The following is a 21,957-nucleotide window of genomic DNA, read 5'->3' on the forward strand; positions in this document are numbered from 1 at the left end:
CCCGTGGGGTCCCCCAGCTCCAGCTCCCCCGGGTGTGTGGGGCTGTGGCAGCACTGCCATGGAGCGCCTCCGGCCGCGGGCCCGGGTTAATCATTAGAGCCCGGCCATAAAAGCCTGGCTGATGGAAAGTGCAGGCCACGGCGGCTGGGGAGCGGGGAGGGCCTGCCATAAACATTTATGGCCCCAATGAATCCCTCGCTCTAACCTTGACACTATTTGCTGAGCAGGAGGCCTCAGCAGGTCACGGTGTTGCCCAGCCATGGCTGTGGGTGCTGGCCTGGGAGCCCCGGCTGGGCTGGCCCCTGGAGGGGCACACAGGGCTCTCTGTGGGGTGATGGACTCCAGGGTTTCACCATGTCACTGCCAGCCACAAAGGGCCAGAAGAACCAGGAGAACCGGACGCCTTCCCACAGCGTGGAGTTGAAGCTGCTCTGGGCTGACCAAGATGGCCCAGTCTCTGCATGTTTCTCAGCTTTTCCTGCCTGCGTGGGGTCCCACCATATTCCCCAAATCTCCATTGTGATCCCGGGATCCTCAGGACTCTCCCGTGGGAGCTGCCATCAACCAGCTGCAGAGCGATGGGAGGGATGGAGCCCAGGCTCTGCCAGGGATGTGGTTGGGAGGCAAAAGCTGGCTCTGAGAGAGGACACCAAGGGCAAAAGGCAGTGAGGCAGTGGCACATCCAGAGGACACGTGTCCTGCACCCTGCGTGGCTGCCCAGGGCTGGGGGAGGGACGCAGCAGCGGGAACATTCCAGTGCTGACACCTGCCGGGGCCGGGGCAGATGGCAGGGACAGGGGGCACAGGGGCACCCCAGGGCCTGGGGTGGAGCAGGAACAGGGAGTGTGGCAGCCTGACTCCAGCACCCCTGAGGTACCAGCCCACCTCCATGAGCAAAGCCCAGCAGGTGTCCCTGGGAGCCCCCCAAACCCTCTTTGGACTTGGCTGGAGGTCCTGTGCCCCTCAGCCTGCAGCATCAGCTTCCTCTAAACCCCCCAGAGTGCCCAGTGGGCACCCCCACCCCCCATCTAGCTTGAACACCCTCGGGGGCTCCCAGACACCGGCAGCCCCCAGAGCCCTGTGCCTGGGAAGAGGGCTGGATTGCACTGAGCAGGGTCTGGGCACGACACTGAGCTCCCTGAAGCCCCAGAGATGCTGGAGACCAGGGGTGAGCAGTGTCCAGAGCACCAGCATCCTGCAGGCAGCAGGATACCTGCAGCCCCTGCCCAGGGCCTGGTCCCAGCCTTGATGCTTTCGAGGACAGGAATGCGGTGATGGAGGGACAAGGGGGTGGCAGACGGTCTGAGTCACTGCAGTGACGGAGAATCATCCGTTTCCATGCTCAGAAGTTGGTAGCTATTTATTGCACTTGAACACCAAGAATAAAACTGACACTCGCCCTCCCTCCCACACCCACCCTGCTCCCCCCACTGCCCTCCCCAAACAGAGCATCCGATTTGAGCAGTGATCATTCTGTTCACAGCCGCAGGTTCAAAAAAGACAAAGGAAAAGGAAACAAAATCAATCCTCCCCTCCCACCCCCCCCTCCCCAAGTTCCCACTGAATCCAACACGGTCACACTGCTCAACAGTTCGAGTGCACTTACAAAAAGAGAAGAGAAAGGCTTCAGCTGCAACCGTACGGACAAACAGACACGAGGGGACAGGCAGCTACCCCTCCCCGGGGCTTGATTTTTTGTTACGTGACAAAGCTCAGTATACTCTTAATTATAATATATTTTTTGCAATCATCTTAAATAAATATTTCCATAGAGATTTCCTGTAAGTATATATATTTTTTATATATATATAATATATAAGAGAGAGAGATAGATCTCATTTTTTTTCCTTAAACCACTGTTAACATATTTTCCCTGCTTGTCCAAAAAATGTTACAAAAGCCCTAAAATTGTGCAACAGTTAGAAAAAAGGGACAACAATCCAAAGAAGGAAGGAGCCACTCGATACAGTCCCCTCCACTGCTCCCTCTCTCCCAGCTCCCTGTTGATGACCTGCAGGAGGGAAGGAGATTCAGATGAATCTGGTGGCAAAGTGGCCACCAGCCCCTGCTCTGGTGTCCCCACAGCCTGCTCATGCCTGGGTTTCCCTGTCTGATATGGATGGGACCTGCACCTTGGGACATGGGCAAGGTCTCTGCTGGCTGGAGGATCTGTGCAGCATCAAGAGCGTGGGGTACACCATAACCCGTCCTGTGGTGGGGAAGAAGGGTCAGACTGTCTCCTGGGGTTCTCAGAGGAGGTTTTGTGATCTCCTGCTGGCAGACACCTCTTGGTCCATGGGGCTGTGTGGCTGCCCTCTCACACAATCACTGCAATCCCACCACAGGCTGTAGAGCCCACTGGGAGCTCCAAGTGGGAGTGGGTGACTGCTGCCTGCTCCAGCTTCTGGGGATCCATGGGGGCATCCATGGGAGGAGAGGCAGGTTTTTGGGTCAGACAAGGATTTGGTGCCTGGCAGAAGGGGCATTTCATGTGGGTTTGGGAAGCGAAAGACAACTCTCCCAGCTGTGACTGGCTGGGGTGAGGAGGAGGGTGCCTGTTCCTCCAGCAAAGAGCAGAGGCCCAGGAGTGGCCTCTTTGTCTTCCAGAGAGGATGAATCAGCAAGATGTGAGAAATTATGATATTGCCAGTGGACCTTGACAGTCAGCAAGGGAAAACAGGCAGCTCCCAAGCCTACCTGTGGAGCTGGGAGCTCGACACCACTACAGCAAGCTCTTCCCTTTAGACATCCCCTGTGGTCTGGGAGAGATGGAAGAGAGGGTAAGTTTGGAGGACTTTTGAGTTTGGTTTGACCCAGGCACCAGGAGACCAGAGGAGAGGAATTCTGTCTGTGCCAGGAAATTAAATGTGCCATAGCCTGATCTCCAGCCTTGAGGCTGGTGTGACAGGAGGTCCATAGTGGTAAACTCTATCCCAACAAGGTGGCCCTGTCCACATTGCTTATTAGGAATATCCCTGGACATTGTCATTCCCAGAACCATGGTGGGCCTGTTGGGGCAATGCCCGATTGCATGTGTCAGGGACAGTGTCAATAGCTTAAAAGTAGAGATGTAACAGCAGCATCTCTGGCTCTTCCAGACAAAGAAGGATGGTGGAAACTTATTTATATAGCTTTCCTGCAAGTTTAGGAGAAATCAGCAAATGTGAAGGAAGACAGAAACAGATGTTTTCCACAGATACTGAAAGAACAGGTGGTGGTCCATCAGAGCTTGCTGAGATGCTCTGGAGATACAGGAACCCACTCTGGAGAAGAGGCGAAGGTGGGGCAGAGACATCAAGCAGGACAGACCCCTAAAGTGCAGGTGCTTAATGTTGCCAGCATGGGCATGTTGGGAAGCTGGGTCTTCCTTGGTCAGGCTGCAGCTTGACTGGAAGACTAGAATGAGTTTAAACTTCAGACTCTGCTTCCCTTGGAAAGGAGTGTTGCAAGGACATCCAGCTGCCTCCCGGGGAGATGACCTTAGGGAAACCTCAAGAAGGAGAAACTCCCTCCAAGAAGACACCTCAAAGCCTTCCTGGGAGCCAAGATGCTTCTCCCTAGAAGTGACTGTGGGTTCTCAGTGAAAGGAGATTGTATCTACACCAACATCTCATCTGTTATTCCCAGCAAATCCCACCAGACCCCCAGTCCTTTCTCCAGTAGCAGCTGCTGGAGCAGCTTCACCCTCACAGCCCATCCAAGGTCCACAGCTATCAGCAGCTTCAAAACCAGGCTGAGATGGCATGTGCCCTTCAGCCCCCATGCAGAGCCCTGATATGATGTCCTTCTTCATCATCATCCACCTTCTACCAATACCCAAAAATCCTCTTGACACCTGGAGAGCTTGGACATCAGAAGGTGGACGACACTGACTACAGCTGGCTTCAGAGCCAGCTCTGGAGAGGGAGAGAGAGAACTGTGAAAGAGCTGAGTCCTTCCTTTAAAAATTAAAAAAACTTCAGCACTACATGACTACAGGAAGAAAAAACAGATCTGTAAAAACAGCCAAACTCTACCTTAAAAGCTAATCTTTTCCCTGTGTGGATTTCCCTGCTTTGAGGAACTCTTGCAAGCCTGTGGTGCACAGGTCCACCAAAGGCATGGGGAACCCCATGGGCACCCATGGATCAGCTCTGTTATTTGCCCCCAAAAAGGCATCTCCTACATAAATCACCAGCAGCCATCTCACTGCTGGCCCAGAGGAACACACCAAAACACTTTTCAGGGCCTGTCCATGCCCCAGCAGTTTAGATTTCTTCCCCTCCATCCAGTGGGAAAATAGATTTGCAGTCTGCAAGGATGCAGCTGCGTTTGGCATGGTGGCCATCCCTGCCTCAACAGAGAGCAAAGCATTCAAAACCACAGAAAATGCAAAATACACGCTCAGAATTTACATGGAGGAAATATTTCCTCTTTTTTTTCCTTTTTTTTTTTCCTTTTTCTTTTTTTTTTTTTTGTTAGGTCCAAAACAAGCAGTTTTTGTTCATTTCTTTGTTTTTCAACACACGCACCGTCAAGAAAGTTAAACACCATGCAGACGAAGAGAGTGGAGCTAGAAAGTACCCCGGGGCAGCAGTGCTGCAGAAGCCTCACTTCAGTGAGCGAGGAGGCTCCAGTCGGAAAAAAGAGAATGTGAAATGGAAGATTTGCCAGCAAAACACCCACCCTCGGACCTCTACCTGATGGCAAAGAGGTGAGACCAACGCTCCCCTTCCTGGCCATGTCTTCTGTCCTGAAAGCCACGTGTTGGTGGCACTCACAGAGCCACTGCTGTGGTTTGCCCTGCAGGAAGACCCAAGGGGTGCAGGAAGGCGCCATGGCCATGTGGGTGCCCCTGGAGGTGGGTGCCCCTGGAGGTGGGTGCCCCTGGAGGTGGGTGCCTTTGCCACCCGACGCTGCGGGACAGAACGGGACAAGCCACCACGGTGTGAGGAGGGGGCTGGCAGCCGTGGGACCCCTGGCAGGAGCATCGTGGCAGAACAACCCCACTTCAAATGTAAACGCAATGAAAAACAGCAACCCCTGAAAATCCCCCCTCCCTCCCCACTTAAACAGTTGAATGTTTCTAGTTATTACATAAAGATCCATTTCAGCAAATACTCAAAATCAAGTTACGAAATACACGGTAGGTTGGTTTCTTTTCCCTATAAAAAGGCATGCGCTCAAAGGAGAAGACAGCGAAAGGCTTGTTTGTTTTTGTTGAAGCACAATCAGATTCTGCAGTTTGTCACTAAAGCTTGCATTCCTTGTTGTCGCTGGAAGGAGTCACGTGGGCCATGGAGGTTTGTGCCCCAAGCCAACAGCCAGCTTGGCTGCCCCCATCCCATCCTGGGAGCCGGGAGCAAGGGAATGCCAGTGCTGTATGTGGGGGGCAGGGGTGGGTGCTGGGGTGAAGGATCCGGGCTGGGTGGTGGGTGAGGAGGAGGGTGCAGGGGCGATGCCACCGCCCAGACATGGATGGGAGAGCCCCAGCTCCCGTCTGTGCTGACGTGGTACTGGGAAGCAGTCATCATCCTCCTCTCTTCTCCCAGCATCGCCAGTCTGCTCCCAAGGGAGAAGGGAGGAAGAAGGGAGACCATCCTTCTTGGCACAGCAGTTGCCTGGAGCCAGGGTGCAAACCTACGTGCTCTCCTCGGAAGGAGCCAGCCTGCGCTGGGAAGGGAAAATGAACAGATAGTCTTTACTCACCCATCCAAACATGGCCCTCCTTGCACAGGTACGCATGAAAAATGGACTTGGCAAATGGATTGAGTTGCAGTTCCCTGGACGAGGCTGCTGGGAAGCAGGAACTCAGGTTGGGAGCAGGCGGGAATCATGGCAGCAGACGGGGATCTTGATAGCAGCAAAGCAAAATCCACCAGCACGCAGGGAGGATGCAGCAGAGAGCAGCTCGAAACTGCCCCCCTCTTCCTCGGAGGGCTTCCAGCAGAGGTCGGGATGGAGATGGATGATGAGTCTGAGCCCAGTTCAGGAGATGTGCTGGGTAATGAGGAGGCCCATCAGCACTGTGCAGCTGATGAGTGGGGCCTGTACACCGGCCAGATGCTTGGGTTTAAGTTCATGGTTTCTATTTTTCTGGTTCATGCAGAGGGAGGGGCCCAGCGCCATGACCCCGGCAGGGTGGGGGGTTTGATGGGATACTTGTGCTGCACTGGCGGGGCTGTCGTGTGTGTGCGGTGAGAAGCGAGGGGTTATTCCAGCGGGAACCAAGCAGCAGAGCCAACAGCCAAAGTCCCGTAGGTGAACATGTCGGAGGGGGTCTCCCCTTGGTAGTCAGTCAGTGACAAACCCAACACGGGCAGGGCCACGCTTCAGCTGCAAAACACAAACCAGGAAGAGCCGGGATTTGCTTTGACCATCCCTTTGGAAGAGCATCCTTCTCCCCGTTGCTATCTCACAGCAATCAGCCACCTCCCCACCACAGACCCTCAGGACAGGATCCCACATCCCTTGTGCCCCAGCCCTCCCCGTCCCTCGTGCCCCAGGCCTGGATGCTCACAGGGATTACTGCGGTAGGACCGAGGGCGCGCCAGATCTGTGGAAGTGCACAATCTGCCATTTGCCATCGCGGCGGTGCCAGATGCGGGTCTCCTCGGACTGGGCAGTGCGGGGGATCCCTCCAGAGTCCACGTACTGCGTGATGCGGATGTAGGCAATGCAGGCAGACTCATCTCCCATCAGGTGGATGTGGGGGTTCAGGATCGTCGTGTGCACGGGCTTGCTGTTCCGGGACCACACTGGAGAGGGGACAAGCACAAGTGGATTTAGGCAGGGGAAGGAGTTTGGGTGGCTCTTGCTCAGGTTGGCAGCAATGTGGGAAGAGGAGATGCTTGTGTTAAGCTCTCTGTTTGATGGGGCTGTGTAAATGCTGTACAGGTGGATTCAGACTGGTTCCATCTAGAAAAGAGCTAACCCAACAACTCCTCTACAGACACCTGGCCCCAGGTGACCTAACACCTCCTGCTGGGATCTTCCAGATCACCCAGAGATGCTCCCACAGCAACCCTAACCCTATTCCCTCCAGCAAACTGATGGAGGTCAGGACAGGCACGTGGGAGGTGGGAGGGGTCCCTCAGAAAGCAAGTGAGCTGCTTACGGTTTTCAAAGTAGAATCGGTGGAAATCCAGGCCTTCCACAAGGTTGCCCAGAGCCTCAGGCTCAAAAGCAGTCATTCCAGGGTCACACATCTTCCTGGGGAGCCAGGACGGGGAGAGAAAAGGGAGAGGTTATCTCACCACTTCTGGCATGAGAGCCTGAAGAACCCGAACACCTCCTGCTCGGGATGTCTTCCTCAGCCTGAGGCTGAGGAGTGCCTGCAGTATGGAGTAATTCTTGCAAAAATCTGACCTCAACTCTGCATTCTGCCCAACCCACCTCCCCTCCTGCCCTCTGCCTGTAGCCACGACCCCACCAAAACAGGATAACTTCTCTATCAGTCACCCTCTGCCAGTAAACCTCCTCAAACATTGTCATCCTCTTTACAAGAAAGGAAGACATCAGAGAAAAAACTCCTATTATCTGCTCTGTGTCAAAATATCCCTGCTGCGATCCTCTGAGGCAGGGAGGATGACCTGCACTCACTCAGACATCACTAATTAAATCAGCCTTGGACACAGAAAAAGTGTACTCTGAACAGCATCAGCTCAGCAAGCAGAAATCATCTACGCTTCAGAGCAGCCTGTGGCAATCTGGATATAATGGATTCCATGGATACAAACACTTCTTTCACCGTAAGTCATGTTTACAATTATTACTCTTTCTGCAAACCAAAAATTGGGCTCATCTGTGACAGTAAGACCAGAGAACTGTGGTCAGCTGAGCATGAGAGCATCAGGCTGGGAAACTGATGTCTCCTTCTTCTCTTGGATGGTCTCCACTCTTCCCCACCACATCAACCTGGTCACCCTGCCCTGGGCAGCAGTAAAATCTCCTGGGCAGCACTGTAAGGGTGAGAGAACCCTATCTGGGAGGCTGAGCCCTCACCCAGCCCAAACCCACCCTGGGCACACTCACGTGTAGGACTCGAAGTCACCATTGCTTATTGCTTCAATCAGCTGCTCTGTGACTTTAATGATTTCTTGCTTCCGTACTGTGGGTTTAAAGAGAAAAGGGAAATAAAAGGATAAAACAAACCAGAAATAGGCATTGGTGTTACCATATTGGTGAGAGATCTTTATCTCATCAGGAACAGACCACAAGATGTGGGGGGACTTTGGAAACTGTACAGGGAAAAAGCAGGAAAGCGACTGGGGAGACAGAGGTGGAAAAGGGCTCTTCATCTCCAGATTTTCAAAGGGCAAAACTGAAAGTGCATGTAATTTCCTAAAGAGCCAAAAGGTTAATCACCAAGTGGGAAGCTACTTTCAGCCCAAAAGTTGGGACAGGCTGGTCTTGGCTGAAAAGCCTTGCTAAGCTGGGACCCTCTGCCCCAGGAACTCACAGCTGCGGCCAGCTAGGGCAAGTTGGACCAAGGATGCTCTCACCGCCCTCTGAAATGGGAGGAGAGGGTGTCAGAAAGGAGGAGAAGAGATGAGTGACATGCACAGCCACCCCAGAAGACACAAGAAGGGATCCTGCAAACAGCACAGAACTGCTGCCAGAGATTCCAGGCACTGCCAGTTCATCTGGGAAGGGCTGGGCTGCAAGAGCAGTTTTGGGGCTCCCAGGGATGCACGAAGAGCTGTCAGAGGTAACCCTGGGCTTATTAACAAGGTTCTGCTTCAAATGCAAATCGGCTTCATGCTTGACTTTTTTTTTTTTCCTTTGCATTGTGACTAATGAAAGGAGAGGAAGTTTGTCCCTAGGAGTTGTTCAGAAAGGCGAGGGAATCCCATCACTTCCTGAGCACCACCTGCCTCCACACCCAGGCTCGAGGAGCCCCTCTCCAGGAGGAAAAGTAGCTCTCATGTCAGGCCAAAGTCCATCTTGCTTTGTGCTGAGATCACTTCATCGAGAGACTTTACAAATTAACACCGATAAATTATTCCCTGGGTTATTCTTAGAAAGCTGCCTCTGGCAGGCAGGCGGGGTGGCAGACAGGAATTTCCCCTGGAGGCTTTTCCCAAAGGGATGCTTCTTTTCAAAGAGCAGCCAGGCTGCTATCCCTGCAGATTTCTGCCATTTCCACACCTGCTTTCAGGGAACTTCCCTGTTCATGGGAGCACCTCACTCCTCACCAGCAGTGCCCCAGCTGCTCAGTGTGAGCAATCCAGCAGTGAAACCACCTGAGGAGTTAAAGCAACTTCTGACAGGCCCTGAGGCAGCTTGATGGTGGGTTTTGCTGTGGCAAATATCTCGTGAGGGGTGGCCAGACCCATGGGCATCCCTCCAAAACAACCTGCCCACCTTCCCACTTGCCCCCAGTGGTACCTTTGGTGTCTTCGTCCTCGATGGTGGTGTTGGTGCTCTCCGATGATTCCTGAGCAAAGAACAGAAAGGAGACACGGGGTGGTGAGCGGAGTCTTCTCCCCATGCCAGATTGTGCTCGTGTGTTCGACAGCCCCCCGAGTCTGACCCCACAGCGCTCAACTGTGCCAACAGACAGAAACCAAGGAAAACGCCAGCAGGTCCAACCTGTCCTCAACCACAGCTCTAGGGCAGCACTGGCAGAGCCCTCCCTGACCTCCACTCCTTGTCGCCAAGGGCACAAGAGGTGGGCTGTGGAGGGTCTCGTAGGAACGGCGCTGCCTTTCCTACCGACACCTGTGGGGACAGAGATGGGGGCAGGTCCAGGGGCCATGTGGTGGGTTCCTAGGAGCGTTGCCGGAGGGGCAGGGAGAGGGGCTGTGCAGGGGTGGAAGACACCATGTTGACTGTACAATAAAGAGAGAGATGTACAAATTAACAGCGAGGAGGAGCTGGGATGAGAAAGAGGGGACTGTGCAGGAGTGAGAGAGACCACACTGACCGCAGAGTAGGGAGAGAAATGTACAATAAAACAGTGCTTCCAAGACCCACATGGACCACTGAAGGCTGAGACACAGCTCTTTCAAGAAACAGCTGAGCACTAGACAGATTTGGGGGGAGAGGGGTACTGACCCCCTGTCTCTCTCCAGGAGCCTCATCAAGGCAACTCTGCTAGCGGAGCTAGAGCAATGGCTCTGCTAGCTCTTCCCAGCAGAGCCTTGCTTGTGTATTACCCAGAAGACCCCGATGTAGGTTGGCAAGGTGTCCCATGACCATACAGTCCCCGCAGAGGCATGGAAGGTGTTTCTCCAAGGCTCCTTGGACCGATGCAGCCTGCAGACCTGAGTCAGGAGAACTGGGAGAAACGGCATGAGAACCCATCAGCAAGAACCAGGGCTGGCTTCCCACCAGCTGGTGGCCAGCAAGTGCCTGCACCAACCCTGTTAATGGGGTTTGTGGGTGATACGGCTTTGAGGATGTTCCCTCCAACCCCGCTGTCCCTTCTTCCCTACCCCGAGGTAACTTGCAAAAACGGGGGAAGCTGGAACATGAGGAGAGGCCCAGCAATATTGGCATTCAGGAAGACGAAGGACACTCACCATTAACTGAACGCTGGAACTGGACTTTCTTTTCTGGAAAAACAAGGAGAAGAGATGGAACAGGAAGAGACACAGAGTGAGAAAGGCTGAGAGCAGCACATGAAAGGCAGCAGCTCCTGAGCCACCCTTCTTGGTCCTCATGGGTGCAGAGGGACTCATTGCTCCTGTGGGGATGTTGGCTGCAGTGTTGGTGGTGACTTGCCAGCTCCCTCCCCACATTCCTGACAGCACATTTCTCACCTGACCTGCCACATGCCACATGCCATGGCTGCTCATGCCAAGGACCTGGCTAGTCCAAAAGGGAATCCCCTAGGAGTCAATGACCACTCTGGTGGCCTGTGACCACAGTGATACTCATATCACTCTGAAAAGTGATCAGGGATACTGATATCAGGGATACTGAAGAGCTAAGGCAGCTTCACCACAGCCCTGTGCCCAGTGTGAATGCTGTACTGACTTCTCTGGATCTGCTCTGGGTCTATCTGCTGATGGCACTGACTGGTGTGGAGACACTCATTTAGCTTTGAAATTAGACCAGTCCTAAGCTGGCTGGTTTAAGGCCAGCAAGGCATTAAAGCCTCGAGGCAGGCCCACAGTGTGGGAAGCAGTCCTGAGCACAGCTCCAGTACTTTAAATCAGGACTCCAAAGAGAAGACCTGCACATTTATCTCCATCTTTGACCACTACCACTAAGGTTTTTGGGTTGGATGACCCCATATCCACTCTTCTACTTGCAATCCCAGACTACTTCTGGACTCTCCTTCCTTACTCTGCTCCCCATCTCCATCTTTAATTTAGCTAGGGGACAGAGGGACATGCATGATGACCTCATACCCCTTCTGCACCTCTGGCTCCCAGGGAATGAATCCCAGTGTGTGTCAGGGAATACCAACGTGCAGAAATCAGAATCTGCAGTGCCAAGTAACAAAGTGCTGTACCAGCATATTTAACAAGGCACCAGCTGTGCCTGCTCTGCAGAGGGAAAAGCAGCACACACTGTGCAAATCTCTTGGAAAAGTCCATGGAGTGACCCCTTAGGGTGCATGGGCTACAGAATAAAAAATGATGATATCCATTCCCCCTCATTTCTCCTTTCACATCCTAACTGGCTCCCACAAGCATCCTCAGTGAGTTTCCCCATCTACTACTGCTGCTCTCTCCTTCTTTGCTAGATGGTGGAATCATGGAATCACAGAAGGGTTTGGATTGGAAGTGACCTTGAAGATCATCCAGTTCCCAGACCAGGTGGCTCAGAGCCCCATCTAACCTGGCCTTGAACATTTCCAGCGATGGGACACCCACAGCTACTCTGAGCAATCTGTTCCAGTGCCTCAACACTCTCACAATAAATAATTTCCTCCTTATATCCAATCTAAACCTGCCCTCTATCTGTGTGAAGCCATTCCCCCTTGTTCTATCACTCCATGCCCTTGTCCAAAGTCTCTCTCCAGCACTCCTGTAACCCCTTTAGGTACCGGGTCATCTGTCAGCTCTTGCCCTTCCTTCACCAAAAAACACGTCCTAAAGGGCAGAGTGAGCTGTGGTATTCTGTCAGGAACCTCACGGAGAAAGGGAGCCACTGGAGCTGGGCTGTTGCAGGAAGGACTGACAGCTTCTGCTACCCAAGGACATGAGACGGGGCAGCAAACTGGAGAAATTTCAGACGCAACACAGAAATTTCAGAATGCAACACAAAGCAGTGACCGCGTCTGGACATACAGGAACAGGATGTGACACGGGGCAGTGAGCTCACCAGCTCAGGACGGGACAGGATGTGACATGGGGCAGTGATTCCATTCGTTACAATGGCACGAGATGTGACACTACACAGGGCACTGAAAGATCACAGCTGCTGGGACCAGAGGACCTCCCACGGATCCCAGAGCAGGGCTCAAGGGGGATTTCTGGTCCCAGGAACGCTTTTAGTAGGCGAGGAACCTCCTCAGGAGGGTGAGTTTGGAGCCCTCTGAGCCTGGGCTGGCACCGTGCTGGTGTTGGAGGGCTGTGCAGACAGGCCAGAGGGCAGCTCCAGCTGCCTGCTGCCCACCAGCACATCTTTGGGCAGAAAAGGCAGGGGTGGCTGCCTGGGATCTGCCTGCTCTCCTGGGGATAGCCAGTCCAGCACGTTACTCCAAGTGGGGACACAACTCTTCTGACACTGAACCACACCATGTGGTCTGCTCTGAGCAGGCAGAACCATTCCCTTCCCACCGTGCCAAGCACTCAAGGCAGGCTTCCAGGTTCCTACCTTGCTTTTCCAGCCAGTTAAAGAAGTTAACACTGCTCAGCAGTGTCCTGACATCTGCTGGTTGCCCAGTGGGCCATTAGAGCTTCAGCCACAACACCCAGCCTCCCCGTGCCCCCCTGAATGAGTTATGCTGCAGGTCCCCTGGGCTGAGCGTGGGAATGAGAGGTGGGGATGGTTATGCTGAAGGTGGATAATGCAAGGAAGCTGTTGGGAGTGAGCTTGTCTCTACCTTGTCTTCTCCTCCTGCACCTTCCTGGCCATCTAGCCAAGCTGTCTCCCCTTTACTTGTTGAAAAGGGGGCAATAAAAATAGCAAATTCATTCTCAGAGCTTGTCCACACACTTCAGATGAGTGCTGGTGGGTAGATTGCACTTGGAATGAAGCCTCATGATCTGCTCCCTTCTCACCAGCAAGGGCTGAGGGCTGGGGATGCAAACCAACCTCTCTGATCCTGCTCTGAAAGCAGACTCTCCTCACTGAGTTTCAGTGAAGAGCTAGAAGGCTGTTCACCCAAAGAAGCTGTTTTGCTGCAATAGGAAGCACCTCTTTTCCCAGGATAATGTCTGCCCTCAAAGCTCCTTTGAAGTCCAAGAGGGAGCATCATTAGCAAGTTAGGCTGGCAAATGGTTGTCTACCACAACACAGAAATTCAAAGCTGTCACTTTCTGCTGGAAAATTAGATTCAGGACTGTGCCTGATGAAGCCTCTTCATCCAGCAATCTCTCCTTTATTAGCTTAAAAATGCATTTTCTGTTTGGTTTCACCTGTGCTCCAGCAACCTGTACCAAGTGAGCTCTGCCTGTGGTGTCACATCTTAGGTGACTCTCAGAAGCAACCAGGACTTCAGAGCAGCAGAGGACAGGCCAGCAGAGGCACATGGGGTGTTGTGACTACCATGGAATCTGCCAACACCAGCCCTATTAATTCTGTCCTGGGAGTCTCATGACAGCCCAAAGTAATGTCCTTTCAGACCCATCCAGGCCATCAGCTTCATGCTGCAGAATAACACTGCATGGCCAGAATGGCCTCTTGTGGAGCTGAGCCCAGGTTTGGAAGGTTGTGCATGGTCTCAGTCCTTGCAGGCTTCTCCTATCCCAGCTGCTGGGTCTGGGAAGAGTGAGAGAAACACACACCACCCCTACACCTCCAGCTTCACCAAGCATTCATACTGAGGAAGGAAGAAGCTGGCTGAGGGCTCTACTCTTCCAAAACCCTGCACCCATCACAGCCCAACAGCTGGGTCCCTGCCAAAGGGCAGGAGAAGGTTCTGTAGGTTCTCCCAACAAAGGACCTCTATGGAGGAAGGAGAGGGGCCACACTGCAATCAGCCTCCCAGAGCTCTGCCTGATGATGGAGGATGTCACCACGATGGAGGATGTCACCACACCAGCTCTCCCTTGCTGAGTGATCCATTGTATTCATGAAGGGAACAGGTAAGGAGAGAAAGACCCTTGCATGGACCATTCCTTCCTGCAGGAGGAGTTTGACAGAGCTCAATAACCACTGCTATCCACCACATCTCCATGTCACCAGAAACAGCAGAATTTTACTGCCTCTTGGAGCTGCCTTGTCCTGGAGCAGAGCTGCGGCCCCACCTCGGAGGGGCTGATGAACCTGCAGGCTCTGCAGCCCAAGAAACAAGACCCACCAAGCGCCAGCTTGTTTTAAGAGCATCACCAAGCCATTTGCTCTGTCAAAGCATCACCATGTTTCTTTGCTGTCTGCACTGGGCACAAGGGAAAAGCAGCACTGCCAAGGGGGTTAAAAGCACCCATGTGTCACCCAGCAGCACAGGATGGGACAGGATGGGACAGGAATTGGGACCAGTCTCACCAGCTGCAGCAGGACCCCCATGCTGAGTGAGCAGGAGTTGAGGCTACCCATCCCGCAAGACAGCTGCTGCTGGAGCCATGGTTCTGGGCTGCAAAGCTGCCTCCTCCTGTCCCCCATCCTGGTCCAGCCTCTGCCTCTCCCCCCTCCTGGGGGCAGCGAGGGCCAAGTGCATCTTGCCGGCAATGAAACAGCAGCGAGTTCCCGCCGTGCACCCTCCAGCACCAGCCCGCTCCCCTCGCCCGCTGCGCTGCAAAGCCTCCTGTGCACTGCCTGTGCTGGCAGGAGCCCAGCCGTGGCACGGGGACACACCGGGACAGCCGAGCCAACTCAACAGCTGCCCTTTAAAGTGCAGGGTGTCACAGGCAGGGACTGCCGGAGACCACGGGCACAGCACGGAGACCCCCACGGCCAGCAGGGCACGGAAAGCCTCACCGCCAGCACGGCACAGAGACCCCCAGCAGCAGAGGGGTGGGCAGCGCAGGGCACTGGGGCTCAGCTTACCTTCACGCCGTCATTCTTCTTGTTGCCACCACTTTTGCCTCCTGGAGAGAGGAGGAAGGAGATTAGCAGAGCCAGGCAGGGCACGATGACCAGCAGGGCGAGGATCAGCAGCATGGTGCCGGGTGCCAGGGTGACAGGACCCCCAGGCCGGGCTGCCGGGGTCCGTCTTCTCTCCAGCAATCACCGGTGCAACCCGTGGCAGCTCAGGGGCGACCTTGGCAGCACCGTCCTGTCCTGCCCCAGTGGCTCTTGGCCAGGGGCATGACCCGTGCCCTAACGTCACGCCAAGTCCCTGGGGCGGCTGGAGGGGGCCGGCAGGGCTGCCCGGCAGAGGCGGCCTCCGGCCGGGCGGTGCTGTTTGACCCGCCGCGGTGCAGTGGGGAGGGATGGGCTGCCCGCCTGCCGCCCTCTAATTTTAGCCCCATGCTGCCGGGATCATGTGCTGCCGGCCCGCCGGCCCGACAGCTGCGAGCCCGCATTTTGACAAGGATGAAAAGCAGGCGCCTCGCCCTGTGCCCACCCGCCGCTGCCGGCACTGCCGCAGCCCCCCCGGCCGCACAAAGCCGCCCCCAGCGCTGGAGCCCGGTGCCTGCGGCCCCCAGCCCTGCCGTGCTCCCGGGCAGGGAGGTGCGGAGCCCTCGGGCCGTGCGGGGGACGGGCGGCGCTGGCAGAGATGCTTTGGAAGTTCCTGCCTTTTGATGCTTCCTGTCCGCCTCTCCCGGCGTGGGGCCTGACACCGGATCCCCCCAGCTGCTGGACTCCTCCAGCGCCCGCCACGAGTGCTAAATGTGTCAGCACGATCCCGCCACGACAGATGCAGATACCAGCCCTGGCCACTGCCTTCTGCCCTGGCACCCCTGCCCACCTGCTACACCTGACACTCGGGGAGCCTCTGCAAAGCACCCTGGAACACCCAATGAACCCCGAGCAGCTGCCACCAGCGGGCTCGGCAGCGTGCAGGGCTCGGCTGGTGTGTCCCAGCCCCCAGCACCGCTGCAGGGCCATCCCAGCACCGGGGAGCGCTGGAGGTGACAGCGGGTGCAGGAGCTCTGCAGTCACACGGCTCCGTTTGGTTCCACGCCTGGGGAATCGCCTGGGAAATCCCGTATGCAGTGAGGTGTCCCCAGAGGGAACAGCTCTCAGGGAGGAGCAGAGCGGCTTCTGGCTGCACTGAGACTTCTCCAGTGCACAGGCTGGGCTGCCGTGCTCGGTCCTGTCGCCATGGCAGCCCTCGGGAAGGAGGGAGGCAGGAAGAGAGTGGGGAATCCTGCAAGGATTAGCATCCACCTGCCTGGGGAGAGACCTGTGAGATCCTGCTGCCATCTGCCTGCAGTGGCACCAGGGGTCTTTCCCTGCTCTTGATGCAGAGCATGCTCTCCCTGAGCCACAAACATCTCCAGGACACAAAACCAGCTGCTTGAGCTCTGGCTGCCCCCAGCACCCACATCCCCATCCCTGCACAAGCCAGGTGGTTGGGTGCATACAAACCCCAAAACCCTAAAGCATTGTGGATCACTGAGCATCAACCACACACTTTTTCTCTTGCATCCCAAGCCAGGAGCCAGGCTGGAGGTGCCAGGTGACCTCTCCTGGAGAAGCACCCAAAGCCACACATCCCCAGAGGCACCAGGCTGCAACCTCAGCCTCTCTGTGACACATGAGGCAAAGCCAGCTCTCCAGGGACCCTGCAGGTTTGCCCTGGGTATCCTGTAAGACAAGGAGATGAGTCCCAGAGACAGCACCTACCGGAGAAATTCCTGGTGGCCAGCATGGTGGTGAGGATGGCTCCCTGAAAGACAAGGAAGGCAGAAGGAAAGGGTGTGCTGGACCCTGGCCCCCTGCACCCTGCTGCTCCCCCCATCTCTGGGGGAGGAGAGCCCAGCACCTGTCCCCCAGCCCCTGGAAGGAAGGAAGGAAACTGGCCCACGGACTGATATTCTCCTCCTGCCATCAAAAGCAGCTCTCAATACCTGACTCCATATCCCCAGTGCCATGGCATTGGGTTGCATTCTCCAAAACTGCCTTCCCTCCAAGATTAAAGGGATATTAAATATCTGCAGGGCACTTTCCAGTCTCACACTACCCTGTCCTAGATGAAGCAGAACCCCACTGACTGGGGCCAGCAGCTGGCAACAAGGGGACCCACTGGGAGTGGAACCGGATTTAATTGTGATTAAAGCTGTGCCAGCTCAGAGCAGCAGGGCAGGGATTGCTCACGGGAGCCACACAAAGATCACCACCACAAAACAACATTTGTAAAAATGCTTCCCCTTTTCCAGCTGAGTCTACTAACTAGTTGCTGAGTGTATAATGAGATTACTTTGGACTAATTGCTTACAGTAATGGATTACTATTTTGAAGCGCATGCCTGAACTAATTTGATTACTTGTCTAGCTGAAAAGTAATAATAGTTTATAGCCAGTTTCTTTGCTTGATAATCTTGTTAGTAGCCTGCAGCTGCATTGCTCTGTGCCACGCTGTGTTCAGGCCTGGAGCGCTGATGGCTGCGGCTGTGGCACAGAGCAGCCTCACCCCACCCTGCAGGAGACATTGTGATTTCCAGAGCCTGATTTCCTCAGCACCCTGCTGCCAGCCGAGGCTGAGCAGCATCCAGGAGATGGGTGCCTCAGGGATGTGTTCAGGCTGGAGATGGTGATTTCAGAGGGGTCCAGGCTGTGGCGCATGGCAGCAGCCGAGAAGGAAAAGGCTGTGGGGCTGCTGGGTTGGGTGAGTTTTTTGTCTGTCTGGGGATCACTTTATTTCTTGGCTGCAAAGAGTCTTGGCCATCAGGCAAAGGGTCTCACTGTGCCTCTCAGGCCTGTGTCCAGCCACAGAAAGAAGCTACCTTGACACTGGCTCCAGTGGAAAAGTGCTCACCCCAGGGTCCAGTGTGACTCAGTGCTTTCCTTCAACATGGCTTTCTTTAAGCAGTTGGAAACCCCAGCCAGATGAAGCTGTCCCCCCACTCAGTCTCTTTCCCCTTCTTCACAACGAGGGTCCCCAAATGCCTGTCACACCCACACCACTGCCCATGGACACCACCCTGTCGTTTCCCACCCAGGGAAGAAGCCCAACAAAGACCTGATTGTGCATTTAGCAGCCAGCTTGGACAGAGTTACCTTCAGCTTCCTCCGGGCATTGAACTTCTTCAGGCAGTCCACCGTCTCCTGCCTGTGCATGCATGATGCCACGGTGGCACGGTGCTGGGGGGAGAGAGACCTGGCTCAGAGCAGTGCTGGAGGGAAAGGGCTCCCCAGCCCGGCTCTCACATGCTCAAACACGTGTATGATCTCCCATGGCCGAGGCACGGGCCAGAGCTGCCTGCAGCAGCAGCAGCAGATAAAAGTTTAATGGGCAGTGGGAGATCGAAGCTTTGGAGTCAGCAGGATCTGCTCTGGTGGTGGAGGTGTGTGGAGAACTGGCTGCCCCCTGAGTTAACCCCTTGACTGACCAGCCATGTTTAACAATGTGCTCAGGGTTTGCACTTGTGTGGTTAAGCCCACAGAGTCCTCCTGCCTTTAGGATCTGATTCAGAGTGAGAACCAGCAACTGAAACAGTGGGATGCATCAAAGGGTGGAGGGATTACTGCTGGGGTGGATGGATGGATAAACACGAGCCTACTCCCATTGCCTCTGAAGAAAAACCCCCCAGCACAGCGTGACACTGAGAAATCAGCCTGTCCCCACCAGGGCAGGGAGCATGTGTGTCTCTCCCATCACCAGGTCCCCCAGGAACGTGCTGTTTGCATTCACAACCTTTTTTCTGCTGTAAAACCTCAGGGGAAATGCTGCTGTGAGAGCACTGGGTGGAACCATGCCAGGAAACCATCTTCCCAGAATGGAGAAAAGAGCTGGCAGCACATCTGATAACAAGTGATCCCCAGTGAGATGTTCCCCACTTGTGAATCCCCACATCTCTCTCCCTTTGGCCCCAACTCACCGATATCCAGGGGTGCTTCAGAGCCTCTGCTGCCGTGATGCGCTTGGAGGGGTTTATGGTCAACATCTTGTTGATGAGATCTTTCGCTTCAGGAGTGACCGTGTCCCACTCAGGGGAGGGGAACTGTCAAAGCAAAGGGACCAGGGTGAGAGATGGCAGAGAGCCCCTCTGCACTTGGGTTGCTTCTCCTGCAGCTTGGGACAGGTTGGAAAAGTGGTAGCCGCTGGGAAGAACTGCCAGGTAGAAAACTGAAGAGCAGGGGTGGAGAAGGAAGTTGGAAGGCTCAGGACAAGACCTGTGTCTCCCACAGAGTGGCCCTGAAATATGTGCATGTGTGCACCTGGCAACAAGGCCAACACTCTGTGACCAGGGCAGAGGAAACAAGAAAGTACTTGTTCCCATCTGTCTGAACTTGTCTTGGTTGCTCTTGTAGAGCAGCAGGCTGTGAGGCAGGGACAGCAGGAAAGAGAGGAGACTTTGAAGGGGGCAGCAAGACAAACCCACTCACATCATAAGCTCCAGCCTTGATCTGCTGGTAGAGTCGGTGTTGGTCTTCATCCCAAAAGGGTGGGTACCCAACCAGCAGGATGTAGAGGATGACACCTGTCCAGGAGACGAGATGAGATCAGTGGGAGAGAATTCATTGCTGGAGGCAGGAGCACACATAGACTGAGGACTGGTCAAACTCAACAGAGAAACAGAAATTAGGGCAACATGAAGATTTGCTCACTGTTTAAAGAGCAAAAGGCTTGTTGGTGGGTCCAGTTCAGCACCTGGGGAGGTTCAAGGCTCTGGCAGCCACCATCCAGAGCCCAAAGTGGGTGCCCTGGCAGGGGTGGGTGATGCCTCCTCCCCATCATGGATGGGAAAAGGCTCCTCTGTGGCTGCAACTGCACGGAGGCATTGCCTAACTCCACCAGCACCCCAGGGAAAAGAGGCAGGATCTCGCCTGAATGGGAACTTTGGGTACATAACAAGGGGGGGGGGGGGGGGGTGATCCTTCAGAGAGGGGTGCCACTGGACTGGGAGAGAATGTGTTGCCCAGGATAATGTGCCACCTCCTGGGTAAATCCTCCACCCTGACTTTCCTGAGATGTGACTGGCACTGCAATTTGGGACATGCTGGATGAACACCCTGCCTCATCCAGCCCAGCCCCAGCCCAGCCCAGCCCTGCCCAGCCCAGCCCAGCCCAGCCCAGCCCAGCCCAGCCCAGCCCGCTCCCGGCATTCCAGCCCCGATGTGACTTACCGCAAGCCCACAGATCCACGGCTTTGCCATAAGGGTCCTTCCGGAGCACCTCGGGGGAGAGATATCCCGGTGTGCCGGCGAAACCTGGGACAGACAGCCCGTCACGCCCGCTGCCAGGCAGCCCCGTCCCCGCACAGCTCCCCAGCCCCGCGGCCGGGCAGAGCGAGAGCCCAGAGTGCTGGCACATCCCGAGCCGGTGGGACAGACACCCCCCCTTCCAGAAACCTCTGTGACTCCCGAGGGCAGAGCAAACTCTGTTTTTCTGCCGCTGCCAAACCCCAGATGGTGCCTAAGGCTGGAGGGCTCTGCGGTGTGCTTGCAGTGCTTGGAAGAGGTTTTCCTCCTCCTGCTCTGCCCCTGTTGCCGGCTTGTCCATCCCACCAGGACACCTCGGTGACTCACAGAGTCCCTGTGGAGCTGTTTGCTCATCCACAGTGCTTCCTGGGCTGGTGCTGCTGGGACCCTCCCCTAACCCTGGGCTCGGGGTCCTGGAGCCCCCCTGAACTAAGACACCAAGGAGGGCTGGAGGTGACCCCACCTCAGGCCAGTCCCACTCACCAAACCAGGCTTGCTGGTCCCCCTCCACCTCGATGGCGAGGCCAAAGTCAGCCAGCTTGACGGCAGCACCCTTCAGCTTGGATGCCAACAGCAGGTTCTCAGGCTGCAGGAGGAGATGGGGTTGGAGAGGAGTGAAAACCCCTCAGGCTCCACTTTTGGCAGGGGGAGCCTCCCAGCACAGCACGGAGGAAGCTCTGGATGTGTCCCCCAACTGCTTTGTCCTGCTCTTTGTTCCTTTGTCCCTGGAACCCTAGGGTGGGATCATAGGCTGCAAAGACCTCCCTACCCCATCTCCCTTGTGCCGTTTCGCTCTGAAGCTGGTCTTTGCTCTGTGGTTTTCCCGCAGCCCTACACGTGTTCCTCCCTGCTGTTTCAGCAGCCCTGAAGGACTCTGGGCATTGTTCCACAGTGTTTTGCATCACTGATGGGGTCCCCTGTCCTCCCACAGGCATTCTCCCTGCAGCTCCTACCTTCAGATCCCGGTGAACCACCCCCATCTGGTGGCAGTGCAGGACGGCCTCCAGGATCTGCTGAATGCAGTGGCTGTGGGAGACAAGGAGAAAGCTCACACAAGTGGCCAGTGAGGCAGAGTTTTGTCAGACACTTCTGTTCTGCTGCATTTCAGCCCTCTCCCCCTCTCCCCATCATGCTTCCCATCAGCAGCCCTGCAGCACAGCTCAGCATCCCCCTCCACCAAACCCACACACCTGTGGAAAACAGTTCTAACCCAGTAAGAACCCAACAGAGCTACTGGACACCAAGTAATGGTAAGCAGGAGCTTAGGGGACACAGCTGAGCCCATGGGGACCCTACAGGAGCAACACTGGAGGTGGGCAGCTGGAGACCAACAGTGGAACCACAACACCAGCAAAGATTTGGTCTCCAAACCCAGGCAGAGCAGATGTGCTCTGTGCAACCTTTGCTCCAGCCCCATTTCCCTGCCCTCCTCTGGTGCAGGTGGCTCTGCTGTGTCTGCTTGCTTTATATCTAGTTCATTACATTCCAGCTCTGCTGTGTGCGTGAGACAGGAAGGGAAAAAGACAGAGGCGCTGATCGCTTCTGCTCCAAAGCAGCTCGTGTGCAAGGCAGAAGGTCTTTATTTACATGTATTTTATTTTATTTG

General features: G+C 55.2%; 1 protein-coding gene across 1 annotated transcript in view; it reads right to left on the bottom strand.

The window, feature by feature from the left end:
- Nucleotides 1-1,553: 1,553 nt before the first annotated feature.
- CAMK2A (calcium/calmodulin dependent protein kinase II alpha) overlaps nt 1,554-21,957 on the bottom strand; it is a 34,872-nt gene continuing 14,468 nt past the window's right edge. The window contains exons 6-19 of the mRNA XM_063413174.1: nt 21,305-21,377; nt 20,835-20,937; nt 20,277-20,360; nt 19,536-19,630; nt 19,028-19,150; nt 18,207-18,290; nt 16,834-16,876; nt 15,088-15,128; nt 10,506-10,538; nt 9,370-9,418; nt 8,014-8,089; nt 7,097-7,191; nt 6,500-6,737; nt 1,554-6,315 (exon numbers count right to left, since the gene is read on the bottom strand). Coding sequence (XP_063269244.1) covers nt 6,505-6,737; nt 7,097-7,191; nt 8,014-8,089; nt 9,370-9,418; nt 10,506-10,538; nt 15,088-15,128; nt 16,834-16,876; nt 18,207-18,290; nt 19,028-19,150; nt 19,536-19,630; nt 20,277-20,360; nt 20,835-20,937; nt 21,305-21,377 — 1,132 coding nt within the window. The 3' untranslated portion in view covers nt 1,554-6,315; nt 6,500-6,504. The remainder of the gene's footprint in view (nt 6,316-6,499; nt 6,738-7,096; nt 7,192-8,013; nt 8,090-9,369; nt 9,419-10,505; nt 10,539-15,087; nt 15,129-16,833; nt 16,877-18,206; nt 18,291-19,027; nt 19,151-19,535; nt 19,631-20,276; nt 20,361-20,834; nt 20,938-21,304; nt 21,378-21,957) is intronic.

Source organism: Prinia subflava, chromosome 16, assembly GCF_021018805.1.
Source record: "Prinia subflava isolate CZ2003 ecotype Zambia chromosome 16, Cam_Psub_1.2, whole genome shotgun sequence".
In the NCBI taxonomy this organism is placed as follows: Eukaryota; Metazoa; Chordata; class Aves; order Passeriformes; family Cisticolidae; genus Prinia; species Prinia subflava.